Genomic DNA, 16,961 nt, shown 5'->3' with positions numbered 1-16,961 from the left:
TAAACCAGTGAATTATATAAACTCAGTGGAAGAGTATCACTAATGAGAGTCAAACTGCTTGGGTTCAAATTGCAACTCCACTACTGACTAGCTTTAGGGTTTCAAGGAAATCGTTTAACCTCTCTCTGTCTCCTTTTCCTCATCATAAAAGGGGGATAATACTATTTGTCTCGGGTCTAATATTTGTAAAGTCCTTTTAATAATACCTGCAGAAAACAAATAGATATAACAATGTATACACTCATTTTGATGAAAATAACAAGAAAAAAGCACGTATGAGCACTCTGATGTTACGCTTAAGCATCATTTCCCTATCCAAAGACGTTAATAACCTCTGTGAGATAAATTAAGTGCATCACACAGATTAAGGGTAAGCGCAAAACTAGTTTTAAGGCTGTGTAGACATGGGACGAGTACTGCACCATGATGCAGAATGTGCTTCTCACTGTCACAAGAGTGTCAAAGCCACTGCACAGAGCACACCAGTGAGTGGCCTCGAGCTCTGTCCTCTGTGGCCACACAGAGAACAAACCTCACCACAGCGAGCCTGGACTCTTTCATCACGAGGGCTGTACAGTAAACACACGGTTTGCAAACCTTAACATGCAGAGAAATATCCTGTTTTAAAGCAAACTCAAAATACTTTCTTTCCTAAAACATCCTTTCTATTGTCTCCAGATTAAATCCATGTACCCATTAATATTTTTAATTGGGACCTAGCAATCCTCCCCCTCAAACTTTTTTCCTTCCCAGCCAAAGCTCATCTTGATTTTAAGGTACCTCAATGCAAATTCTCATCTTTTGTAGGTTTACTTAGAAGTTTTTAATCCTGTCACCTCAACAGACAATACAAACGGCAAAGAAATATAATGCCCTGGCCAAAGTAAGAATCAATTTTATTATCTGTCATAACGATGTTTCTAGAATAAAAGTATGATACATTGTAATTGGCCTATTAATGTTAGATATTTGGGATTAGGCTTATTTCAGTATCTAAATCAATTTATTCAGCATATTTTAAACCTAAACGCCCTCAAAATGTTTTTGCCAGTATACTGAGTCTAACGCAGCATTTCTCCCAATTATGTCTCACATCTTCACATAACCTATCTAAAATGACGTAAATTAGGGGCTCCTGGGTGGCTTAGCTGGTTAAGCGCCAGTGTTTGGCTCAGGTCATGATCCCAGGGTCCTGGGCTACTTGTTCAGCAAGGAACCTGCTTCTCCCCCTTTCTCTGCCTGCTTCTCCCCCACTTATGATCTCTCTCTCTCTGTGCCAAATAAATAAAATCTTTAAAAAATTTTTAAAAATAAAATGAAGTGAATTGTAAAGTCCCAAGAACCTCTAGCATCTCCCCCTTGAAGTGGGGGTGGGGCAGAGGAGCAGGGAGACTAGAATTAACTTAGATCCTTTTTCTCAATGTCTCTGGGATCCTCTTCCCATTCTAGAAACAGTAACTGGAATATCACTGAATGTAAACTCAGTGAAAGCCAATTTAGAAATTCTTCAGTTCAATCCTCCCATTCAACAGATGATGCAATCTAGACCTGGAGAAGTTAAGTGACTTCCTCAGAATCATGTGCTTTGGACTGAAGCAATATATGATTATGGGACTCCATCCACTTGAAAAACTAGCCCAGGATTATAAATACTAATTAACCACATGCATTTAAACTGCAGAACTGCAAGAAACTAATACAACCACAGATCCTGTATTACCAAAAAAATGTACATGTCTTGTTGGTATGTCATATAGAACTTTTCAAATCACTTAAGTACTCTGAAATAATTACTTAAGGTATTTTATTTACTGCTAAGTCTCATTTTACAAAAAAAAAAAAAAAGCTTAACCCTGAAATTATTACTTCCTTTTCCCACATCAAAGCTAAGGATTAAACTCTTTGACAAATTAACTAGTACTTAAAACACAGGATCACAATTATCATCAAATTTTTAGTATCTACATTTTTACATTAATACAGTTTCTCCTACTTTCTTTTAAAGTAAATAATTTTCTGTTGCAAATGGAAGAATAATAATAATAAACTTATAAAAATCCAATTTTCTCTGGGTTTCATACCTGTTGTTCATCCTCCATGACGTTACTAGCAAATTCAAATACTAGGTCGTTCTGTTGGACAACAGCAGCCATAATAAAGCATTCCCCTTAGATCCACATGAGAAAAATTCCAAGCAGGTTCAAGTATGAGGCAGCAGAATCCAGTGACCAATTTGGGTAAAAAACCCTCAGCTAAGTCTGTGAAGTTACTGTAAACCAGGTTTTCTTTAGGGATGGTGCTTCAGAGTTTCTTGATTCACTGATATTTTAGTCAAACAGAGGCAATTTTTCTGAAATTTTTCTTCTCTAGAGTTTCTTGGCCTGAAAAATAGAAGTTTAAGTTAGTTATGAAAAAAGCAATCATACCCATTTAGAATATAACAATAAATATTGAGGACAGTATCTCCAATGTGTTTTTTGTTAATGTTTTTAAACAAAACTAACATGACTGATGAACACGGGCTTTTTCTTTTTAAGTTGGATATATATTTTCTTCGAAAATTTCATTCTTGCTAAGATAAAATCGCTTCTCATTTCTCAAAGTGCAGCCATTCTCTCTTCCCTCACCCCAGTTAAACTATAGTTCAAGTACCAAATACTTAAAAAAAAAAAAAATCCACCCAGCAATAACTAGGTTTGTAATTGCAATAAAGGACATATAAACAATTTCCTTCTTGCCAGTAACTCGGCAAACCGCACAGGAATTGCTACTCCATGAGTAATTTCATCTGTATATTTTTTGCCTTAGGAGAAACACATACAGTACCCTGTTATACCTAATAGACATAAGAATTTAAATCTGTCTAATACTTTAAAGTTTAGTAAGTACTATTTTAAGAGTTTTAAAAAATAAACAGATATTAAAGTCCATTCTTTCTGTTCTTTAAAAAGGTTTCTGATAAGTAGAATGTTTTACCATGCTTAAGCCTGTCTTCAGTGGCTTCTTTTTTAATGCACTGAAATGTATCCTTATCTCTAGCACAGGCTTGCAAGCAACAGGAAGGAAACGGCACTTGACCACGTCATGGCAAATTAAAACATGCAAAGAACTGCACTTTACAATAGTAGAAAAACAGAAACGCAACTTAAGAGTGAAAACAATTTCGCAGTGGAGGGAGAAATGCTTAAAAAGTGCCTGTCAAAGATGTTTCCTATTTAAAAAAAAAAAAGTTACAAAAGTAGAAGGAAAAATTTTTTAATTCATCACAATTTTTAATACTGTGTATGTTTATGGCTATAAATGTGATATGAAATGACAAAGATTACAAAAGTTATCACATTAAATTACATCTACTACTCAGAAACAGCATTTACAATTTTAGTTTCAAAGAGACAAATTAGGGAATGAAGCTGAGCTGGTCAATTAGTTTTCCTGAAAAAAATCCAACTAGCATATGCCAGCTGAATCAAATAGTCAATTTCCTAATTTCAGTAAAGCTGATTCCCTATATACTCTGGACCCTATGGGTCATCATGGATAACTGTAATTTTCCTAACTGGGAATCAAAATAAAATAAGGTTTAAGAATCCAACTCAGGTGCTAGAACTGATTCTAACCCAGCAGTCTCCAACATCTATTCCACCCCACCTCTTTCAAATACGAGTTCAACTCCAGTACTAGAAAAGCATTTTTATTTTTAGTGCATTCAACTAGTTTTTCGGCAATGCACCATAACTGGAGGGAAGAACAATGCATTGACCTAAACTGAACAGGGACAGACATATAAGCATAAAACAAACATTTGGCTTTGGACAAATGTTACTTACAATCTTTCCCCTTAAATTATTACCCAATCTCATTCTTCTGTACGGTACTTGCTTTCTTAAGGTCTCCCCCACTTTTTTAAAAAAGATTTTATTTGTTTGAGAGAGAGAAAACAAAGGCAGGGAGGAGGGGCAGAGAGACCCCTCATTGAGCAGGGAGCCCGATGTGGGGCTCCATCCGAGGACCCTGGGATCATGAACTGAGCCGAAGGCAGACACTTAACTGACTGGCTACCTACGTGTCTCCTTCTTATATTCCTTCACACAGATTGTATTCATTCTTGCTTCTCTTCTTAAATACTACTTATTCCCCATTCCCAGAATACCTCTCCCTCCTCAGCATCCATTCACATCTTTCTCACTCAAGTATCAAGTCCCGTTTCTTTGATAAACCTCCCACATCTCTACACCTCCACCTATTGGAATCACTCCCTTCAGAAATACAGCACTTCCGGTCCGCTAAGTTAGCACTAATTGCAAATTGTTTCACATTTGAAAATTATGTCTCCCTAATTCAACTGAATAAATGTTTGAATGCCTGTTATTTTGAAAACAATATGCCAGGGAGCAAAATAGAGCAAATCTTCTCTGGGGAAGTAACCGCTGTCTAAAAATACCTTCTGTACCTAACAAACCTGTGTGCCCACAGTAATGTAAAAAGGATTATACTGGGGTGCCAGGGGGGCTCTTGGGTCATGATCTCAGGGTCCAGGGATTGAGCCTGTGCCTGGTTCCCTGCTCAGAGGGAAGTCAGCTTGTCCCTCTTCCCTCTGCCCCGCCCCCTGCTTGTGCGCTCTCTCTCTCAAATAAATAGAATCTTTAAAAAGAAAGTATAATCACAATCGAGGGATGTTTCCTGGTAACAAAAGTTTCTCTGTAAAAGGTATAGATTCCAAAAGGCCCATTCCAAATCCATTTATTTGTAAATACAAAGTGACTCTCTACCAGTGACCAATGCGAACACATGTATGTAAAGTTAAGTTTCACTTTCTTTTCCACGGCAATCGTATACTTTTTCTTAGCATTTCCACACTATTATGTGTTAATAAATGCTCAAAAATGTCAAAAATAAGTACAAACAATCAACATACCCACACCCTTCAATACACACTAACACCCAGGTAATAAACCACAATTAAAATGAGTGTTCATGATCACTAATTAGGATAGAAAGAGACACCTTCAGTCTGGTGGGTAGCTTTTGCCCATTTTTATACAGAAGTTCACAAACTGAAAATGTATAAGAAAAGCTTTGGAATTACTTTACTGGCCTAATCAGGTCTCTGATCCTCTTGTCTTCTCTCCTTCCCATGCCTTCTTCTCTCAGTAGTTATAAAACCTATGGCACCAAGAGGGGTCTTGGGAAGAAATTTCCTGATTCTGGATCTAGAGGCATCACCCAAACATATTAGAGATACTTAAAAAACAAAGCTCCAATTGCATCACAATTTTTTCAGTAATAGAAGAGATTGAACATCTAGATCAATGATTCAGTTTTTCATGAATAAATTGAGTCCCTGTGCCCAAGGTCTCACTATCTGAAGGCTTAACACCTCTGCAAAGAGATCCCTCACCTCCCAAATCAGGACTCTGCCCAGGGCAAGATTACACAGCCTAGCCTCTAAAACTACCCAAGTCTTCCGTGCTCTGATAGTTTGAAACACAGATTTCTAAGTAAATACAAATATATATCAAATTGGGGGGGGGGAAATTTCCATCTCAAGTTCAGTCCTCATCTCCAAATCCAGTCACTATATTAGAGAAGTTCACAATGGTGCCCCTCAGAGTCAATGTGTCTAAAACATGTCTCAAATGGAACTTACATTTTATTCCTCAAAGTTGCTCTAGTATGAAAAAAGACGTGAGTACTCAGAATGAAGAGAAAAAGGTGCTTTTTTGCTGTACCCTAACAAATTACAGGGTCTTCAGTTAACTGTAAGTATTATAACCATTAACTATATGTAGGATATTGAGGAACACGCTGCATCATTAGTAATTCTCAAACCTACTTCATTTTCAAAGTGTCACTTAGTCTTTATAAAATAACAAGAAAAAATATAAGTGAACACCGTTTATCCAATACAGACATAAACAGCTACCTTATTTGCTCAACTATGGAAAGTCACCTAGTTGAACAACCATTGAATAGTAAAAACTCCCCAAGTTGGCTCTTGGGTTTTTCAACTAGATCAGATCACATTCTTCTTGTCCCAGGAGACATGCCACAGGAGGGTCTCAACAATAAGGTTCCTACTTTTTTTTATCACCAAAATAAGCTGCAGAGTTATGGTCAAATTATAAAACAGTTAAAACAGCACAAGCTCTGGAGTCAGACCACCTGGATCTTGAATCTTCTGCTCTGTGACCTTGGATAAGATACTTTGTGTCAGTGTCCCCTTTCTGTAAAATAGGTAGAAAATACTACACCAACATCCAGAGTTGCTGTGAAGATGGGATACAAACTCCATGTACAGAATGCCTGGCAGATAACTTCTGTTCCATAAACCTCAGCTTCATTACAGCTTCTGCACAATGCAAGAGACTAGTAACAGGTGTGTGCCACATGACTGATTTGTCCTTAAGTCTCATTTCCAGACTCTCTGGGAATCTCCTTGACCACAGCTAGACTCCAACAGAGAATACTATATAGCCCGTTATCAACAAAAGTATAATTCTATCCCAGCGCCTGAAAATTTGGCACCTACTTGATAAATCCAGCTGCTTCTAGGCTCGGACCTCACCCTGTCTGGCAAGCTTCCCCTAACACAGAGTTCCATTATGCCCCTGTTCCAAACAAAATGAATTTACTAATTGTAAACACAAACCCTCAGCAGCATTGATGGCTCCTACAACCAACTCAAACAGTCTATTTTGTTTAATTTATTATAAAATATTTCAGTTATTATAAAAACATGACAATCAAAATCAGTTTTTAACTTCTCATACCTGCTTTTTTCATCCCTGATTGAACATAATTTAAGTTTCCTTCAAAGGGGCTTTAAACACAAGGGTCTAAAAACCTATTAATTCATAATGATATTTAAAAACAAATCATTGCTACCCATTGGAAGTTACCAGGCCACCAACTCATTACACTCAAAAGGAAAATTAGTAAACAAAAGGTATGATAAAAATGTTTCGAACAATTCTAGCCCCAAGGAGGTAAAAATATACCAGCTTAGAGCAATGGGGTGATTGAAAGATTACCTTTAATAAAGTATGCAGACAATGCTTATATATGCATATTTATAAAGTTGAAAGTAATTAAAGAACTGGAATTCTCTAGTTAGTCCAGACACCAGATGCCAAATATCTGAACAGAAAGTATTTTTATATGAAGTGATAACCTAATAATAAAAGGCCCTTTCAACATACAGACATACACAACATAAGAAAAGCAAGCATATTTGGAAAAACCATTACCTTAGAAGAAACACAGTAGAAATGAAAGGAAATCAAATAAGAAAAGTAAGAGGAAAAAAAAGCTAGGTAAATTAAAATGAGAAGCAAGCAATAAACTCATAAACTGTAACGACTGGGATTCCTGTGTGATATACTACAGTCAAGACTTTTCATGTGTTTTCTAATACAGTAGAATGCTTTACACATTAGCTTCCAGAAGAAATGAAAACAATAAATCAGCGGTACCAAGATATATTCTGTACAATCATCCCAGGGCCTGTCTGTTCTCAATCTAAAAAGTGTGGAATTACACAATTTTAAAGCTGAAAAAACCCCTAAGGATTACATAAATCAACACAGTCACTGACCAGCTAAAGAATTTGGGCCTGGCACTATCTGACTTGTCCAAGGTCACAAAGAAAGTTAGTGGGAAAGAAAGCAAGAGAGGCCCAAATTCCCAGCCCCATTCTCTACTCATGCCCCTTTATTTACATTAATAGAATCTCATCAGTATTGTTCTTTAGCAGAGTATCTGGAAACAAAGAAATCTTCTACACAAGGATCTGTAGCGATCTCTACACTATTCTGTGCAAACTTCTGATACGTAGTAAATCATTTTTAATCATATTTTTACCTGGAACAACTTTAAGTACAGGAGTTTGTAGATTTCTGTTATTATTTTAAAACTTAAAGTTTTACTATTATTATTTTTTCCCAAGCTCTATCATATCATACCATTTGCTTTACCTTCACTCAGCCAAGAGAGTGAAAACCTTAATAAACCTTTTTTTTCAAAGATTATTTGTTTATTTGAGAGAGAGAGAGAGAACACATACACACAGAAGGAGAAGGAGAAGCAGACTCCCCTCTGGGCAGGAAGCTTGACCCAGAGCTAGATCCCTGGACCCTGGGATCATGACCTGAGCTGAAGGCAGACGTTCAAGGGACTGAGCCACCCAGGCGTCCCTTTAGAAACCTTTTCATAAAAGGCTACCACAACTTGATAATTAATGAAAATACTTGAAAACAAATTTTAACTAATATTATTCTTGCTAATTCTTTGAATACAGTATTTCTATCACTTAAATTTTAAAAAATGTGAATATGGAAAAAATGATTTAAAAAACACACCAGAATGTGTGTTACTTTTAAGTTAAGTAACCAGATTTGAACTTCCCCAAACAAGCGTGGTTGGTCTCTCAGTTCCTAGTGAATAAGAAAGAAAGAACAAAAAAGGGCACCAATTGTAAAATAAATCTCACTGTATTAGCACTAACTCATGTACTCTATATACAACACAGAAGTTAAAAAAATACAAGTCAATGTCATAAGAGGAATAAATCATTCCCCAATGCATTGAGGAATTTAGTTCAAAAAGAAAATGTTTCAAAAAATGAAAAAGAAAAACTTTCTATGTCCCTACCTTTTATTTCAAATATTCAAAGGATTTAAGAAAATTTAGAAGTTTAAAAATACGTCCTTGAAACCATACTAGTACCAATATCTTCTAAAGAGCTATTCTGCCTAAAGCACCTTTCCTGCAGTTTGGGGTGGGGGAGAGGGGAAAGGGAAACTGAAGTGCCTAGAACTTTTTGAAAAATATAATTTTACTTTTGTGTGAATGATGCACAAACTGGTGTTTTTGGTCAGGCTTCCAGTGACATAAGCAAAGCTGAAGCAGGCCTTGGAAAACATGAAGAAACTCATCTTACCTCAAGCACCATAAGGTAAAAACAGATACACACACAATCAATATGATTAAGCCAAGAGGCTGACTTCTCTATGCTTGCCTCTTTTTGCTGACACCCAGATGTTCAGTTCCAGGACTCCGAGGGCAGGCTGCAATTACTCACTGCCTAGACCTGAAATTCCGGTTCTTTCACATTGTTCTCCACTTCCATCCTTGGCCACCCTGGCCTACCCGGTGTCAGGTTACACTCAGGCAGCATTTATAGCACCTTGCAAAACAGCCAAACAGATCACATACCTAGACCTGTCAATACCTGCGGTCTCAAGATTAACCCTTTTTCTGTATGTGTTCTGCAAATGAGAGAATTTAAAACCAAATGGAGATATCCAACAGTAATCAGATAGTGTTTTAACCTTGGTCCTTAAAAAAAAAAAAAAAAATTTAACTCCTTTCCCTTCTCAAAAAAAGTTGAAAGTGATAATTATCAAAATGTCATTAATGGGTGCTTTTTATTATATAGATAAACTGAAGGAACTTTATTCCCTCCAGCACCCAAAACCTGAACTCTGACAGAAACACACCTGTCCAAGAAACACAAACATGCTCCAATGGACTTATCAGCAAAGCCAGAAAATCTCTGAAGAGTCAACTTGCAGGGAAATTCTGTTTCGTTTCTGGGGTTGTTTATTCCCCAGTTAATATATTTATCCTCTTAGAAGATGCTAGAACAATGGTTGCCCCACCTGAACACACAGCAGGTTTCCATCAGTAACAGTGTTTCACTCTGGTCCTGACTGCAGGAGAAAAGCCAGGGACATTTAGTTTGAAAGTCCCCCAGGAGATTTTGCTGCATGCCATGCCTCCCCCCACCTCCAACTCCCACACAACACTCTTCCAGAAGAAACTGTATTGTCATAAGAAGTTTGACTCTTAAGGAGAGACGCACTGTCCCTCCAGTTTACCACCTTTACCCTAGCTTCCCTCCAGGCTTTCTTCATCCAGTCAAAGGAACAGTTTAATACAAATAAAAATATCAGCAACTTACTTCTTTACTCAAAACTACCTCACTACTTATAGGAAGAAGTTCAAACCCATGAACAGGGATTAGTGGGGTTCTTCCATGTGTTGTCAAAGACTGGTCAGATTTGTAAAACAGAATAGCTGAACAGAATTAAGGACTGAAAGAGTGAACAAGAATATTCCATGGACTAAGTTTAAGAGAATACCTCTGCCATATTACTACTCTTCACACCCAACTCAGAAAGGGTTATTCCAGGGGCTCCTGGGTGACTCAGTTGGTTAAGCAGCTGCCTTTGGCTCAGGTCATGATCCCAGGGTCCTGGGATTGAGCACCATGTCCGGCTCCCTGCTCAGAGGAGAGCCTGTTTCTCCCTCTCCCCCTGCCTGCCACTCAGCCTATTTATGTTCTCTCTATCTCTCTGTCAAATAAACAAACAGTCTTTAAAAAGAAAAAAGAGGTATTCCAGCATTTCTGCATTTTACCGTCTTCATGGTCCCCTGGCCTCACCCCAATATTAAAGAAGCCAAAATTAGCCCTGCCCCGTCCTCCCATCCCAACCCCGTATGCACTACCCTTTCTCAGACTTCTCCCTGTGCTCACTGCCATGCTCAATACAGATCTCTCCATACATTCTTAGATGATCACGATCATTTATACCTGTGGCATTTTCAAAATCACAGTGGGAACAGACTTACAAGTATAAACTCCAGAGAAGTAAAATGTTTTCACCTTTTCCCAAGTTTCCAAGTTTGATGGAGTTTAAAATTCCTTGTACACAAAACTTCCTGCTCCCCACATGCGAGAAGACCTCTAATGATCTAATGACCTCCGTGTTTCATAGCATTACCCCTTTTCTTCTTTAAATAATAGGGATCTTAAGAAAATCTAGATGTAATCAAACAATTCTGGTGTTCCATGTCAAGATCCTTAAAATGGGATTCTTCCCATTTTATCCTCACAGCTATCTGGCAATCACCTCAGATTCTAAATTCAATGGCACCAAAAAACTAGACGCAACAAAACCACAAATGAGAGATAAAGAAAGTAGATGGACAGGAGCTTAGTACTGTAACAGACATAAAATATAGATACGCAATATTTATAAATTATGCATGTAGCTTTTTATCTTCTTACTGTTAGAAATCTTAGAAGCAAACTTTAAATATTCCTCATAGGAAATATAAAGATTTAAAATACAAAATAATTAAATAAATAAAAATACAAAATAATTAAAAGTTTAGGCTCTTCTATATTTCATAATATAATTGCTCACTCACTTTTTAAATCATATGAATCTGTTTCAGTTAACTGAAGTGCATCAACATCTTACATTAGGTGAGAGGAAACACTTTTTTTAAAAGATTTTATTTGTTCATTTGACAGAGAGAGATCACAAGTAGGCAGAGAGGCAGGCAGAGAGAGAGGAAGGGAAGCAGGCTCCCCGCTGAGCAGAGAGCCCGACGCGGGACTCGATCCCTGGACCCCGAAATTATGACCCGAGCCGAAGGCAGCGGCTCAACCCACTGAGCCACCCAGGTGCCCCGAGAGGAAACACTTTTTGATGCTTATCTGATGTATATCTAGAGCTAATCAGAAGATCCCACAAAATCCATTTAAAAATTTTTTTTTATTTTCTCTTAAGATTTTTTAAATTTATTTGTCAGAGAGTGAGAGAAAGTATAAGCAGGAGGAGCAGCAGGTAGAGAAGGAAGCAGGCTCCCCACTGAGCAAGGACTTGATCCCAGGACTTGATCCCAGGACCCTGGATACATGACCTGAGCCAAAGGAAGCCACTTAACCGACTGAGCAATCCAGACATCCGAACATCCATTCTTTTAAAAGATTTTATTTATTTATTTGAGAGAGAGCATAAGCAGGTGGATTGGGGGGGGGCGGTGGAGAGAAGACAGGAGAGCCACAGGGAGTCTGTTTAGACTCTTTGCTGAGAAGTGAGTCCAATGTGGAACTTGATCCCCCAACCCTGGAATCATGACCTGAGGTGAAAGCAGATGCCTAACCAACTTAGCCACCCAGGCACTCCTACAACTTCCATTTTCTAAAGAAACTATGCTTCTGTTGATTGAATTAGTAGTAACACATTGATGAATATTTACTACACTTTCCCAAACTCAGTATTGTGGTAAATACAAAAAGATAACGCATGGCCTCTTGTCCATGAAAGATATAACCTAGTTCAGAACACCAAAAAGGTAGTAGGAAATTAAATGCTCATAAAGCTGGTCAGTTCTACAGCCATTTCAGAAGAGGGCATGGGCAAACAGGTTAAGGAAACACTCGTAGACAACAAAGGACTAAGTCAATCTGAGAGGAAGGTAGCAGGTCATAGAGAGATTAAGGGAAAAGAATAAAGTATAGCATGTGTGCAAAAGTGCATGTGCACACACGTGAATGCTGAGAATCAAAACTGATCAAATTACCAGCTTCACAAGAGCTAAGAGGTGTCAATGGGAAATGGTGGAAAATGTGGTTAACTAAGCAAAGGAAAACCAAATTATGGAGACTTGAAAGGCAGGGAGTAGTATTTAGGTTTGATTTGGGAAGAGGTAGTAAGTTCCTGAAGGTTTTCAAATCAAGTTGCAACAACAGAGTGTGGTCCCTATGATTACAAAGCTCAATGCAAGTCACATACGTGGGATCTGGTAACTACCATCCAAAAATGATGAGAACAGCTTAAACAGACATTCCACAACTTGATTGCTACATGGATAGCTTCCAGGCACCAATGTGTACACTGCCCTCCTTAAATTCTTCATTAATTATAATAGAGATTCTCAATGATGGTTTTTAAAATGCCTACAGTGCTATAAAATTGTTTAAAAGGAAATTCACTTAACTAATTTACTTCAAGTTTTTGTTTTCACCTAATTGACTTCAAGCTTTTGTTTTTCCTTAGGTGAAAAGAAGAGGGGGAAAACAAGAAAAAAAGATTTTCAAAAAGATATTGACATTAGCACATAACCTTTCTTACAAGTTATTCAACTGAACATCAAAACTGTCCTACATTCATTTGAATAAGAGTGAAACTGAAGCACTGGAAGTAGATGAATATACAGATGATTGTATCTTGTCAGTACCATTTAATCATATTTTGAAAAATGATGCTCATTTAGTTAATCAGTGAAGAAAGGATATTCATGACAGATGCACATTTCTTGGTCACTGAATAGATACTACTATCACCAACACTTAAGGAAGCTTTACTTCCTTCCAGAGAGGATGTCCAGAAGAGCGGTGCTTCTGTGAAAACATGGAGTTGACCAAGGGAGGGTGCATTAATAAAGGTATTTTCTGCTTTATGGGTTTGCCTTACTCTTGGAAAGTTCAAGAATTCAAAGTCACCATCATAGATGAAAAAGGCTCTTACTAGATTTTTTAAAAAATAGATTTTATTTTTAAGTAATCTCTATACCCAACGTGGGGCTCAAACCCATAACCCCAAGATCAAGAGTCACACACTCTGCTGACTGAGCCAGCCAAGTGTACCTCACTTATTAGACTTTTAAATATGCTTTCACATAAAGACACATCCAGAAATTGTAAAAGAGCATAGTAAGGTTTATTTACATTATCATTTGTTAGTTATACCTCACACATCTAAATTTTACAATTTATAGAGCAAAACATACATACTACTTTAATTCTTAAACATTTATAACAATCACTAATTTTTTAATTTTTTTTTAAGATTTCATCTATTTGAGTGAGTGAGAGAGAAAGAGCAGATAAGCAGGAGCGAGAAGGGAAGCAGACTTCCTACTGAGTGGGGTGCCCGATGAGGGCTCTGTCCCATGACCCCAAGATGATGACCTCAGCCAAAGGCAGACACTTAACCAGCTGAGCCACCCAGGAACCCCAACCACTGAGGTTTTTAAAAAAAAACACAAAAAATCATGACACTTATCCTCAAAGAGCTTAAGAAATGATAACAAATTACAAAATAAATATGTGGAAGAAAGTAATCGATCGCTACCATTTCTATGTGCCAGGCCCTCTGCTAAATACTTCGCTATCTGTTATTTATTCGTTCCATTAGTGATACCCACCTCACTTTAGTTACACAAGGATCCAAGGACTGGGGGAACCAACCATGTACGGGCAGGGACCTGGTCATGGTCACCACCATACTCCCCTTATCTTACACAGATGGTTCATGATAAATACCTGCCAGTGAATGCTCAAGGTGTTCAGAGAGTTTGAGCACATGTCTGACTTCAGCTCATGCTTACACCTTTCCACGCAATCAGCAAATACCACTAAGTACCTACAATATGCCAAGATCCTCCCCTAGATGCTATAGATAAAGTGGTAAACAGAACAAATAAAATACAAATAAAGTGGTAAACCAAAACATCTGCCTTCGTGAGGCTTCTCATCCAGTTATCTTTTTTTTCTTCCTATTTCACCCATCATCTCACCCACCTCCCCTCTGGTAACCATCAGGTTGTTCTCTATCAAGTCTGTTTTGTAATTTGTCTTTTTTTTTTTCTTTGTTCACTGTTTTGTTTCTTAAATTCCACATGAGTGAAACATGTGGTATCTGCCTTTCTCTTATTTACTCTGCTTAGATTATCTCTCTAGCTCCATCCATGTCATTGCAAATGGCATGATTTCATTCTTTTTCATGGCTGAGTAGTATTCCATTGTATATATACACCACAACTTCTTTATCCATTCAGCTACTGATGAGCACTTGGGTTGCTTCCATAATTTGGTTATTGTAAATAATGCTATAATAAGCATAGGTCTGCCTGTGTCCCTCTGAACAACTCTGAATTAATGTTTTGTATTTTTTAGGTAAATACTCAGCAGTGTGATTACTGAATCATAGTATACTTCTATTTTTAACGTTTTGAGGAACCTCTTTACTGTCTTCCACAGTGGCTGCACCAGTTTGCATTCCCACCAGTGAGGGTTCCTTTTTCTCTACATCCTCATCGATATTTGTTGCTTCCTGATCTAATCTAATGATCATAATGAAAACATTGTTTCCCCTCAAAATAGTCTGCATTAAAAATGTGAGGTTGGGATGCCTGGGTGGCTCAGTCAGTTAAGCAGCTGCCTCTGGCTCAGGTCATGATCCTGGGGTCCTGGGATGAAGTCCCACATCAGGCTCCCTTCTCGGTGGAGAGCCTGCTTCTCCCTGCCCTCTTTCTGCTGCTCCCCCTATTTGTGCACTTTCTCTCTCTGTCAAATAAATAAATAAAATCTTAAAAATAAATAAAAATGTGAGGTTGTCGGGCAATACAGGTTGTTATCTTATGCCAGGAGTAGAAACTTCTGCCACTCTCCTTCCCTGTCTATCTCCCATTATCTTTCAACCCCTAACAATTAGGCACAGAAAATGTGACCTCTCCTACTCTAAGATAAGAGTTGTGGGAGAAATGCTGCACTTTAAAGACAATCTTTAAGTACACATGAGAGGGAAAAGGAAAACATGGGGTGCGGGTAGAGATGGGGAGAACTACAGCTAAACCTAAAGGCAGGTTTCTTCAGGGCAAAGCGGATTATCCTAGATGGAGATAACCAGAGAGCTTCTGTTTCACTTTAATTTTTATTTTGACTTGAGTTTAAATTTTTTAAGATTTTATTTATTTGACAGAGACAGAGGGAGAGAGAGAGAGAAAGAGAGCACAAGCATTGGGAGCTTAGACACAGGGAGAAGGAGACCCCCCCTACTGAGCAGAGAGCCTATGTGGGACTCGATCCTAGAACCCTGGGATCATGACCTGAGCAGACGCCTAACCCACTGAGCAAGCCAGGCGCCCCAACTTTGAATTGAAATTTAACAAGAGAGTTTATTGGGATTTTTAAAAAAGCATTCTCTTTACAAATATAAACATTTCAAGGAAGAAGAGTAAAGTCTCCCTGTATTGTCATTTCCTATATACTAGATGGTCTACCGAAATCCTATCAGTACTATCTATATTCTTTAATTTACTTAACAGTGCTCATAGAGACCTAGGTGCCAGATTCAGGCAGAAGGGAGAAGGACAAGGAAAGCAAAGTGGCTAACGTGCAGTCTGGCCCGGTGAGCCAGCATAGTCTACCACCTAAGTCAAATGCTAATCACAATAATATACATAACACATCAGGAGGAGACACAAAGCTCATTCTCCCGAGTTATCCTATAATTATTTACTATGTCCCATCTCTCCAGGTTACAAGCTACTTAAGAACAAAAGACTTAGATAAATTATTTCTATGGTCCTTTATTAATATAATTTAAACGCATATTAAAAGTATATTGTGTTACCAGGTGGTGGGTATGGGGGAGGGCACGTATTCCATGCAGCCCTGGGTGTGGTGCAAAAACAATGAATACTGTTATGCTGAAAAGAAATTAAAAAAAAAAAAAAAGTATATTGTGTTGCAAGTCAAATTAGGCCACAAGATCAAAGGACACTGTCTTTTGTTAATAAAAAATATTTACTAACTGTAATTCTTCATTAAAATGATAAAACATTAGTGTTTCACTATGTCTGCTTTAGCCTTTCACAGAATTTTATGTGAGGTTTTCACCTGCCAGAGCCAACTGGTGGTGTTCTGGGCTTTACTATGCTCAAAGCAACATACATACATGTATTTTCTGAATCAAACACAGAGAAACACAAGTGCCACAAACAAATGGGGCAAAAACGGGAAGCCCCACATATAAAAGAACACCCAAAACCCCTATGAACTATTTTCCGAATGTCTAGTCTAAGTCGGTTTTCTTTTTTTAAGACCTGTTTTAATAAACATAAGAACTACTTCACTGGTTCTTTTGAAACTTCTTAAGAAGTGAAATTCATATAGCTTCATAATTTTTCCTTTAAGCTTTAAAAGCAGAGCAGAGCTGAATCCTTAGATTTGCCTTTTTTATTGGATCATTTAAATTTGATTTTTAAAAATAAGATTGTAACCTACATCCATTTTCAGCTGGGAAAACTGTTAATACATGAACTTTTTAAAAACATTCCTAGAATAGACAGGTCTAAATAAAAACCTGCTTGCAAAGAATCTT

At 37.7% G+C, this 16,961-nt stretch overlaps 1 protein-coding gene across 3 annotated transcripts in view; it reads right to left on the bottom strand.

Moving 5' to 3' along the window:
• The window catches only part of ELF1 (E74 like ETS transcription factor 1), a 110,455-nt gene that overhangs the window by 46,344 nt on the left and 47,150 nt on the right, over positions 1-16,961 (bottom strand). For all 3 annotated transcript variants that reach the window (XM_044249831.1, XM_044249830.1, XM_044249829.1), the window contains one exon: positions 2,082-2,381. In XM_044249831.1, the coding sequence (XP_044105766.1) occupies positions 2,082-2,153 (72 nt within the window). In that variant the 5' untranslated portion in view covers positions 2,154-2,381. The remainder of the gene's footprint in view (positions 1-2,081; positions 2,382-16,961) is intronic.

The sequence above is a fragment of the Neovison vison genome, chromosome 5 (assembly GCF_020171115.1).
Source record: "Neovison vison isolate M4711 chromosome 5, ASM_NN_V1, whole genome shotgun sequence".
In the NCBI taxonomy this organism is placed as follows: domain Eukaryota; kingdom Metazoa; phylum Chordata; class Mammalia; order Carnivora; family Mustelidae; genus Neogale; species Neogale vison.
This window is presented reverse-complemented; position numbering and strand designations above follow the sequence as displayed.